Here is a 12,194-nt window from a genome sequence, read left to right on the forward strand (position 1 = left end):
CTCAGGTTTAGAAGTCAAGCATTCTACAGACTGGGCTATCCTCACAGTTCCCAGTTCATGGTCTTACATTTAGGATGGAACTGGTGCTATCCATTTGTTTAGCTTATGGCTTTACAGAAATTGTTTACCTGTTGAATGAAAATGTCAAAGAATGAACTGTAAATTTCATTTCCCCAACACTAAATCTCAGTAAATTTCAGTTTTGATACAAACAACCCCCCCCCAAAAAAAGATAAGAAAAAAACTTAACTCAAAATAGAGAAGAAGCTCATTAAAAGTTACAGACTTGTTTATATTCTAGTTTTAGGAAGTGTTTGGAAAAACAAGCTTGTAGTAGTTTCGTGACTTCTAGGAATGTAAACTGTTTAAGAAATAGTTAAGAGGTTAGGAAGCCAGGATTGGATATGGGAAACACCGTTTGTACTACCTGGTAGTTACGGTTTCTACTGAGTAGAAAGAAATGAGCATCAAATAACTTGGGGGGGGGGGAAACAACCAAAAATCCATGAGGCTAAATATCACAGCTCCCTGAGAGTGGGTACTGGAGGCAGATAATGCCTTAGTTCTGATATTCTCTAGTTCCATTCCATGCCAGGATGTATCTAACACGCTGAGCATAAGGTTCCTTTGCAGTAAAATGGTGATGTTCATAATTCCTAGGAAGATAGCTATGAGAGTCAAGATGTTAAATATGTAAACCTTTAACCCATGGGAATAATGGCATGAGATGGCATCCATAATCTTAGTAAGTGACTTATTTTCAGCACTCGGAAAAACATGCATTTCATGTTTCAGACAAAGAGTTGGGTATGGATCTAGATTAGGATTTATTAATATATCCTAGAAGGTCTATGGGGGAAAATAGAACAAATTCATGCTTATATGCCTGAGAAGTCAGCTACTTTTAAAGTAATCAGAATATATTATAAATCTATGATGTCTTAATCTCATCATCCTGTTAAAGAATTGCCAACAAGCTTTGATGCATGGGCTGGTTCATGATTTAGACACTTTTCTTGAAAGAAGGGTTCAGGTATCTTAGACTGGTCCTAAACTTGCAATATACTTAAGGATCACCTTGAACTTCATATTTCCCTGTTTCCATCTGCTTATTGTTTGCATATCATATATAGATCAACATGCATGTTTTATGATAATCTAGGGAACTCATGGCTTAGTGCATTCTCGGCAGTCAATGAACTAAGCAGTGTCCCAGACCCAGTTTCTGCCTTGAGTGATTTTTTTCTAAAATTACATTAAGTTTATTAAATGCATTTCAGCTCTGAATAATTCTTTTTTTTTTTGATGTTTGCACCTGAAGCTTGTTTTCACTGCATACTTCTTTAGAACAAATATATTAAGATAATTTAAACACAATTCAGATACACACAACAAATTCATATAGTTTAAAGTAAATAGCAGGTATGCCCAACTTGTGATTTTTTATTAAAGAAAACAACCAGATTAATAACATACTGAGAAATATTTTTAAGACATCCAGAAAATTTTATGATTATCAGAAACTTCAAATATAGATATTTAAAAATCATGTTTTCCATCGTTGGGAATTTCTGAGAGAAAAGACATATGTTTAAAAGCACATCCTTTTATGCAAAGAGTGTGAGCAACTTCTTATTTATATTGAAGTGATTTCTGCAGAGGACATTTCAGAATGGATCTGGCAGAATCTTTTTGAGTTGTGATCCTCAAACAGAGCTGATGACATACAGGGAACTGAAGAGACAGCTGTGAACTGTTTCAGTTTTTTTTTTAAAGAAATATCCATAATCTGACAATTTATCTCTGCTTTCATGTTTCAAAATATGAAAATTAGAATATTAATGTAGGATTTCGAGAACTATTTTAGAAATGACGTCTTGTCTATTGTACATTTTTTTCATAAAATGCCTTTCTAGAAACGCATTTGGCATATTTCACAAAGATCTCATTATGCATGCAACGTGGAACTGTCTCAGTTCGAAGATGATGTATGCATTTCATTTCTTAAAATATCATTGGTCAACAAAAAACGGCCACTGGGAGCTTTATACTTTTTACAGAGGCCCCTGTAGAGACAATAATATCTAAAACACAACTGTGAGTAAAAATTGAATCTATATACTTAAACACAGTTTTCAGGACAAAATATACAAGTACATGAAATGCGCCGATTTCTCACTATTCCGTCATGCTACCATGACTCAAAATGAAATTTTATCTTGCTTCATTATTACTTTTAAATTATAATTCATTTCTTGTTAGCCAAAATTCTCTCTATTTTTGAAGCGTGCGCACTTCCAGCTCATGAGTCATGTGCTGTTTCTCGAAATAAGCACGGATGAACAAGCTCAGAGCTGTCTCTTGGCACGGGAAACCTGCTGATCCCCAGATAGTTTTCTCCTTCTGAGACATCAAAGGAAGTTGGAACCTGGGATTTGTTTATGATCCCAGGTGTTCTCTATCTCTGGGATGAGATGAATATCTAATATGAGACTACAGGATTTCCTGTGTGATTTTCACTACAAAATCCTATGAATAATTAACTAGTAAGAAAAAACAAATCTTTTGTGATGGTGAATCTTGCTTTGGGATAAGAACTCAGAAAATGCTCCATTTTAGATTATTTCATTCTTCATTAATCCTGAAGAAAAAAGAAAACCACATTGCTCCTCTATATCATGGCTGATCTAAAGGCTGCAGACATACCCCTGGGAGTGTATAAAACATACTCTGAAGTGTTCTTAATTCATGGCCTCCTGTGACTCTCCAGTCTATACCCTGCAAATGGATATGCATCAGATTTTCAAAAGCTTGACAGTACGTACATAAATCTTATATATAATTACTTTAATCACACTGAAAGAAATCAGTTTTGAGGTTATTATGCACATAAGTATATAAAATTTACCATCAATTTCTATCTGCTGAAGCTTGAAGGAATTCAGCATGGACATACTACCCCCTCTTTGATTATCTATGCATTGTGTGTTCTCCCATAAGAAGCATTGCAAATACAGGTATTCATTACCGAAATATAGCATCAAAATTAGATGTTCTATGGACAGACGATGTGGAAGAAGTCTAAGACCTATAAATCCCACGTCTGTTGCCTTCTTCACATTGATGTGAGTATTTTATGCCTTCCCAGAGAATGTCAGTACATGCAAATTAAAGAGTAATTAATATCTTTTTAAAAGAAGTATAGGAGTATACATACTATAAGGGACACATTCATACTGCACTTCAAGGTATTTATAAGTTCCTGGACATGGGTCTGGAAAAACATCAGGACCTGCCACCACAGCACACTGGGTTCTGTTATTGCATCTGAAATCAAAAGAAATAAAGAAATAGTAAATTTATACGAGCTTAAATCATCATGAACACCAACACTGACATCATTTTACTTTCAGTTATGTAGAATTAAAAAATATTTTTGCTGACTTAGGACTTCAGGTTTATTAATGGAGTACATTCAGTGTGCTTTAAAAATTAAAACATAGGCATCTATTTGCGTATTTCGTTTATAGTAACTTACATTTGCTCAAATAGGACATAATTCTAAGGCAGCAGTTAAATACTGCTGAAGCAATACAAAGTCATGCAGAGGACATTGGCAATGTGAATACTGGAGAAGATTATTTAAGAGGAAAGACCCACTCCCATTTCAAAAACTACATTTAACAGCATATAACAAAATATTTCTTAGACAGTTGTAAAACAAATGCCATGGGTGTGATAAAATTTATTTTAAATGAGTTAGACATTATACATAAAACCCTCTTCTATCCTTAAGAATTGAGTAAAAACTTAGTATTTGAGGATCAATGAATTGGTTCAGCTGGTTAAGTCGTTTGATGTCAATCAAGCCTGATAAATTGATTTTGATACTTCACATTCATCAGGTACAGGGAGAAAATCCATTTCTGCAATACCTTGGCATATGCCCCCACACATATGTAAGCATATACACATAGATAAATGTAAAATAAACTAAACACTTAAATATAGAAATGCATTTATTTAGCATATTTGGCATTAACCACATAAGTGAAAGAATTAAAAAGAACGGATTCTCCAAGTTTCTTTTATTCCCCCTAATATTGGCACCAACTCACAGATTAGATGTCATTTAAGTCAGTATTATGCATTTCAAAAGAGTAGCTTTATATTCCTGAGGGAATGAAAGCACACAGAAATGCAAGCTTGGGCACTTGCACAGTAAATGGATTAAACTGATTTTGGCTGATTTATCCTTGAGGTAAAAAAATACATATACTTAAATTCAATTTCCTCTAAAAAAAGAGTCAAGCTCACAATGGCCTCAATACTGTCCCTTAGGAAGTTAGAAACTTCCTAAGCTCAGGAATTTATCGATTAGTAAACTACGGTTAATAGGTTTGCAAACCCATAATATTGGCATGTATGGGATGGCCACACTGACCATTCTGCTTTATGTTCTTGCTTACTGATTTCAGATATGGAAGAAAGCTTTAGCCCTAATTTAGGGATAGGTTTTCCTATCACCTTCTTAAAGGCTTCATTCCCTGATGCAATCAAACCTCAAAGACTCCTAGCACTTGGACACATACAGGAAAATGAAAGTACAGGATTCGGCTTGATTTAGAGTAAACATGTATCTACTTGAAGCTAATATTTCTCAGGTTTAATGAGGATTTTATTTAGTCCCAAATTAAGATGGAGTGATTACTGAATGGCTCAAGCTGAAAATACATTTTATGTTATGGAGCAGAGATTAATTCAAGTAAAAAGATCATATTAATCCCAGCACTTAACCCAAAGAGTTTACAAATCCTAATGGTCTCCCCTCTAGCTATGACACTTGTTCTCTTGACCAGGTTCCTGTATCTTAATATTAAGGTAAATGTGACTGTTTAAGGTAAATGTACTGTTTCATCAGCTACAAGCTCATCATAGATGTACATGAAGATACAAAGGTAACTAAAATTGTAAGTAAAGGCTGTTTAACCTGTAAATGAATATCAAAAAACAAACAAAAAAGCAAAACAAAACTTCCAAGTATATGACAAGTCTTTGCTTGCATGCAAACTACTTTCTTTAACATATTCTAGAATGAATCCAAGATTTTCAGAATAAATCCTTTCTTCTGATAATCTAAACTTAGAAATATTCACATATATCCTGTGTTGTCTTACTTTCAGTTGATCTCATTTTACTAGTTTATCAACAAATGAAGCGTATACATTTAGAATATACAGTTATATTTTAATGTCTATAGAAGTCATAAAATTACTCCCCCATATATCAGGCTTATTAATATATGATCATCTAACAGAGACACGTTTCTTTCATGGAAGAAATAGAGGTCTACTCTCATTGCAAACTCCAGAAGAGGTTACCTAAGACCATCATTCTGCAGCTTGATCTCCAGCATGCCTGCATCCTGTGTTTCTAAAAGTTTACATCCTTGATCAGCATGTGTCTAACTGCCACACCTCAGACATAGGCAACCTCCTTTCTATGCTCTGTTTCTTTCAGATTCATATTCGTAGAGCCCTGGAATTTGGGCTTTAAAATGAACAAATCCACATACATTGCTTAGAAAAGAATTTTAGTCCTGTAATGATGTACCAAGTGTAACAGTGACTTCTAAGTTATAATCTTTCCACCATTGAAATCTATAATAGTGGCTGGCTAGAAGTATGAATGTTTTCAATTGAAAATAGATGGAACTGAATCTGCTTTACTTTATTACCATCTACATATGGCCACATTTGGAAGCTGAATCTCCTTCACTTGTATGTAGGATGAGCCAAACAAATTGAAGTGTCTGCTTGAATTCATTATCTCCAAGTGCAGTGCATAGTGATTCCACTATTTTCTAAATGTGAAGGGGCAATCATTCACAGAAACACCTTTATCATATAGAATGCAAATATGTAATCTCTATTACCATATGACATGCTAATTTATCTCATATATCCTTTCTATATTATATAGTATGTTGATACATTCATATAATATTTTGTACTATATGGTTTGTAAATACACTCAGGAAATCCGTACAAAAACTCATGTCAATATCGATTTTATATGCCTATATTTCTCTTCAGTGGGTGGCATGACCATTTTCCCATGTGTTCATTGAGAAAGACATTAACAGCTAAATATATTTTCTTGAATTACTTGTGTTATCTTATTTTTTGTTCCTAATTTATAGCAATCTGCATGGTATTTCATGAGAGCAATAAAAAAAATATTGCTTTATTCTCTCAGTTACAAAATGTCCTCTGTGGCATGCCTGGTCTAAGATGAAGGATGTCATAGAGTCATCAATTTGGTGTTTCCAAACTAAACTTTATATACGAGAAACCAAAGAGATAAAGAATTGTAAGTTGAGAATAAAAAAGAAATTTCATTTGTATTCTATATTAAGAGAATTGTTAAAACCTGTAAAAGAAAATTCACATTGCCACGAGAAAATTTTCTTTAACTTTTACATAACGGTGTTTAATAAATAGCTAAAACAGATTAAACAAAAAATGACTAAGAGTGGGGTGTGTGTGTGCATGCATGTGCATGAGCAAACAAGCATCATGTATATACTTTGATGCTATTAAAAATAACTGAACAGGTGCCAGGTGGTGGTGGTGCACACCTTTAATCCCAGCATTTTGAAGGCAGAGACAGGTGGATCTCTGTGAGATCGAAGCCAGTCTGTACTACAGAGCAATGTCCAGGATGGGCTCCAAAGCTACAGAGAAACACTATCTCAAAAATCAAACCAAACCAAACCAAACAAACAAACAAACAAACAAAAAATTGAAGGGGAATGGAGAGATGGCTTTGAAGTTAAGAATACTTGGGTTTGCTGTCCAGCACCTATGTTGGGTGACTCACAACTGCTTTTAACTCTACGTCCAAGACATGATGCTTCTAGATTCCTTAGGCAACTGAATTTATAAGCACATATCCTCCCCAAATTTCGATACTCATACTGATAAAAAAAAACAACTCCTAAGCATAATATAAAGCTTCTTTATTTTGCTTATGTCAACACACACGTTTCCTTTTCAGCCTTGATCAGAGAAGCTTCCTTTGCAGTGCACAGCTGTGACAGTAGAAACTCAAGGCTGCTAGATAAGTGCTGAGCGTAAGACACGACTGAACACTTAGTCTAAACAAGACATATGTATCACCTCTTAAGTGTCGGGAAACAAAGAGAAGATGGGGCAGAAAGAAAATAAAAACAGAGTGATGGTGAGAATGGCTGGGAAACTCTACCTTCATGTCATGACACAAGTAATCATGAACTAAAAGCCGCTGCCATTGTCTGCACTGGGTTTGCTCAGAGAGAGCCTTTTAAAAGTCAGTCCTGAATAAGAGAGAGACTCATTGGACCCTACTCCCTGCTGAACCAATGACCATTGGTTTAAGCACCTTCAGTTGTAAAGCCACTGCACAATTTACTGTGCTCTGACGGATAGTTTTACATGGTTGCACGTATGGTCCTACAGGATATACTTCATGCTTCATATAAACCAAGATGATAAACTAATAATATCAAAATAAAAATAAAGCACTCTTCTATGCCTCATTTTAATTAGAAGGAAATTTCAATGATATGGCACTCAGCAGACTACCTTCCTCAGAATAGTGACCCAAAGAGGTAATGACTAGGTCCTGTTTACAAAACCATTTCTAAAATAAATACAGCTGTCAACAACAGTCAGAGACAACAGAGGTAAATATTCTCACTAAGAACTATAGCTTACCAGAGACTGATCAGATTAGGGTCTGATAGCCAGGAAGATAAGGTGATTTGGGTTTCCCCTCTGTATGCTATGAATATGTTTTATTACCATTTGTTAATTTAAAAAAAAAAAAAAGCTGCTTTGGCCTATGGCATGGCAGAATATAGCCAGGCTGGAATAGAAGGTGGAGTCAGGGACATGCCATGTAACTATCAAAGGAGTAACATGCCGGCACTGGTTAGCCACAGCCTAGTGGCAATACACAGATTAATAGAAATGGGTTAATTTAAGATATAAGAGGTAGCTAGGAATACGCCTAAGTCATTGGCCAAGTAATACTGTAATTAATATATTTTCTGGGTGATTACTAGGTTCTGCGTGGCTGGGGAACCAACATAATTGTCCGATTACAATGAAGTGAGTAGAGAATGGGTTTGCAGCAGGCCAGCATCAGCATCTTAATTATGCTCTCAAGTATCTTCCTCCACCTGCAGCCATTGTTTCATGTTCAGAAGAAACCATGTTTAAAGTTTTTAAAGGCTGATTATTTTTCCTGAATTGACTACCTCATGTTTTGATAGAAGTTAATCCTTTATAATTTGTACTAAAATTGATACAATGCCAATTTTATAAATGCTGCTTTTCTATAAGATTCCTCTATAGCGTTTAAAATATATTTTCTTTGTACATAAAGATGCACATATATTTCTTTCAATACAAAATTTCAGTATAAAATGTACAGGTGCTTGTCACCTAAGGAATCTGGTACAATGTCAATCTAAAACCGTATGTCCAGAAAACCACTGCTTATCACTTCAAAGTGTCTCATGTCTCCTACTGGAAATATTTCACACTTGTTTTCTTAAATATGTGGCTTATGTTTTACATTTAAGAGATGCCAAGGAAAGTGGGACAAGAATACTTGATTCAAGACAATATGTGGATAACAATTATTTAGAAATACATCAAAGGCAAAATGGAAAAATCTGTACTAGAATTTTGTTTCTTTTTCAGTATTTTTTCATACTATTTATGTATATTTTTACATCATTTCTACTCTATCCTCTCTTAATCTTTCTTTGGCTTTCCCATTCTTTCTCAAATTCATGACTTCTTGTTTTCACACACAAACACACACATGCACGCACACACACACACACACACACATCTTGCTTTGTCCATTTAACATTGTCCGTATGTATATTTTTATGCATCTTGGGACTGGATAAGCTACCAGGATTTTGTCCCTTGAAAAGACTAATTCTCCCATTCTCAACAGTCTTTAAGAACCTCCAGGTCTTCCTCTGGAGTAGAAGAACCTTGTGAGATCTGTCCTGTCTTCACTGGCAGGTCTACTGGTGGTGCTCTTGTTCAGGTCTTAGAGAGACAAGCATGTTTTTGAGACTTCATAGCTTCAGTTTGTCTATCATAAACGGAAGGTACTATGTCACAACAGACATCCCATTCCTCTTGCTATTAGATTTCCACCTGCCTTCCATGGTGTTCCCTGATGCTTGGGCGTAAAGGTTGTGCTGCGTATGTGTCAAGTCACTTTGCACATCACTTAGTCAGTTGTCCTCAGCATCTGCATTGTGACCAGTTACAGACTTCTAAAATGTTTTCTTCCAATTTCAAAAGAAAATGTCTTTAAAAAGGAGTAAGACCTCCCTTATGTATGTGTATTAGGAAATGTATTTAGAGAGCACTTAGAAATTATGCTGGTTTAGCAAAGTGGCAGTAATAGGTTCTCTGCTAGTTCTAGGATTTCACCACCTACAGCTAATAATAGTTTATAGTTTACAGTTTATAGTTTATATTATAGGTTTATAGTACCAGTGATACATTTCCTCATATTGAGCAGGCTGAAAGTCCAATTAGACAACTGTATGTTGCTCCCAAGATAAACAAAAGTCTCTGCAGTACCCTTAGGAATAGCCTGCCATGCCAGTCCTTGTTCTGGTTTGCAGGTTTTACAGCTAGGTAGAACTATTGATTCTTTTTTCCCTTGGCAGCTTGAATAATTCCTCCCCATGCTAAGTGAGCTAATACTCAGTGTGGAGGCTTCCAAGTCAGTGCTGCCATGATTCCTCCAAATCGTGTGTCTAAAGTGTGGGGTGTGTTCAGCAATAGGGTCATACCTTTAAATTCTGGAAGGCAACCAAGAGCAATGGAAAATCCTATATAATCATTTTGTTTTTTACTAACTGTTTCGAGTTTATTTTTTTAACTGTGTGTGGGTGTGTTCCTGTGAAAGAGGTTCGGGTTCAAGTGTGTGTGGCATGTATGTGAAGGTAAATAGAAAACTCGGGGAGGGGGACTAGCCTTCAGGCACCTTCTGCTTTTATTTGAGACAGGTTTTCTCGTTGACCTGGACCTTAAGTCCTGGAAGAGCATACCCAGCCCATGAACTTCCAGGCACCTTCTGCTTTTATTTGAGACAGGTTTTCTCGTTGACCTGGACCTTAAGTCCTGGAAGAGCATACCCAGCCCATGAACTTCCAGACCTGTCTCAGCAGCACTATGGCTGGGATGACAAGAAAATCCCATGTCTGACTCTTTACAAAGGTCCTAGGGATCCAAACTCAGATTCTCACATTGGTAAGAATTGGATTGACTGAGCCATCTCTCCAGCCCTAATATTCCTTGGCTTGTAGAATGTTTCATTAAAAGCAGCAAAATTTCAAAACTTTCCTATAACTAGCAACCAAATATTACAAGTAAATGATAAGAATTAAAGGTATACAGTATATTCTGCTTAAATTAATGTCAAGTAAATGATAAAAAGCATAAAACGACTGATCTAAAATTAAATCTGGTGTTAAATTAAGAATTCTATTTTAAATAACTCTATAGGTACTTAAATAAATCATTCTGCATGCATTCAGATTTTGACTCCCGGATATGGGTTACAGGTAAAAATGTTATAAAGCAGAAAACAGCCACATAGTTTAGAAAAGTTCACTTTCCTATCTTCAACTGGACCATCATGCCAGTAAATCTTGTTCCTTAAGAGTCTTAATTAAAATTCTCTGGGTTAGCTTAAGTAATAAAAAGTCATCATATACAGAAAGAAGTTACACTGCAACTTAAAAACATCCCCATTTTGAAAAAATGTACTATTTCTAGCCTTACAGAAGACCTCCTGACAGATAGATACTGGGAGGAAATGTCTGCCCATTATTTGAAGCTGAGAAAATGAAGTATAAGTAGGTATAGTCAAAGAAAGTATGATTGTCCTATGTATGCTTTTCATTTAGAAAAAAGATTGTGAGTCATAAGATATTCTCAAAACGTAACAGCTGTGTAAACTATTACAATTGTGCTTTGCCTTCCTGCATTGAAGGTAACCAGCAGCGCATTATAGGAAAAGGTGACACGTTACCATTACAAGATATTGCATTCCAGCATCTACAGAATCACATCTCAGTGTGGGTCATGTGTCATACAGTTTCTCCATTGCCACTTCCTGTCTCCTCCTGTTCCCTCCTTCCTCACATCATTCGGCCAGGTCCAAATCCTGTGAGTCTCCTCAGTTCACATCGTGTGCCTTCTCCACCGGCTTTCACTACAGTTCTTACTATTGCCCTGTCCACGTGTTCATGATGCTCCATTTTTTAAATTTTCAGAATATAAAAGGAATTTGTTAACATGACATGCCATACTCTTTCCATGTAGCCCAGACTTTCTGGTGAAATTAATCTCTGGAGATTCTAGAATGGAAAATGTAAAACATAAATATCTGAAAGTAAATCTGTAGGCTATAATGTCTTTTATCTTTGTGTTATAGAAAAGCTTTAAGAAATTAAGTAATTTCCCCAAGGCTACAAAACAATGAGGAACGTGAAAAAAAGAACTAAATTCTCTTTATACCCAATTCACAGTATTTCAATTTTCTTTCTTTACAATATTGGTTGAATAAAAAAACCCAGAAGATTAAATATTATGTAACATCATCAACCACCATAATCTTTGGTATCCCAATTCTGTTTTTGTTTTAGTTGTGAATAAAGTATTTACATTTGATTAACATATACCAAAAGCCTACCAAGTATCTGCCTCCGAAAGCAAAAGTAGATTATACAGTTATGTGCTCTAAAGAAACTCAAAACCTAGAGGAAAAATTTACATTACCTGGTAATTATTGGTACATAATGGATTATGTGGAAGGGTGGGTACATGCATACGTTCACACACATACACACACACACACACACACACACACACACACACAAAACACAAAGCAGATCCACACACGGAGAAGGAGAACTGCATGTTGTGGTAGAGGCAAAGAGGAAATGAAGTTGCTGCAAACCTACTAAGCATGATTTTTCCCTAAGTCCGGCAGTCCAGCACTTCTGGCCCCACAGCTGTGCATGAGAAATTGTCTGTTGTTTTCAGCCTAGTGGGTAGCACTTCCTCACAGGAGTCCCACAGCCTAGTTTATGTTGTCAAAACTGA

General features: G+C 35.7%; 1 protein-coding gene across 20 annotated transcripts in view; it reads right to left on the bottom strand.

Moving 5' to 3' along the window:
* Window positions 1–12,194, bottom strand: part of Adgrl3 (adhesion G protein-coupled receptor L3) — a 745,864-nt gene that overhangs the window by 335,691 nt on the left and 397,979 nt on the right. For all 20 annotated transcript variants that reach the window (XM_026785275.1, XM_026785272.1, XM_026785262.1 and 17 more), the window contains one exon: window positions 3,218–3,327. In XM_026785275.1, the coding sequence (XP_026641076.1) occupies window positions 3,218–3,327 (110 nt within the window). The remainder of the gene's footprint in view (window positions 1–3,217; window positions 3,328–12,194) is intronic.

The sequence above is a fragment of the Microtus ochrogaster genome, linkage group LG1 (genome assembly GCF_000317375.1).
Source record: "Microtus ochrogaster isolate Prairie Vole_2 linkage group LG1, MicOch1.0, whole genome shotgun sequence".
Taxonomy (NCBI): Eukaryota; Metazoa; Chordata; class Mammalia; order Rodentia; family Cricetidae; genus Microtus; species Microtus ochrogaster.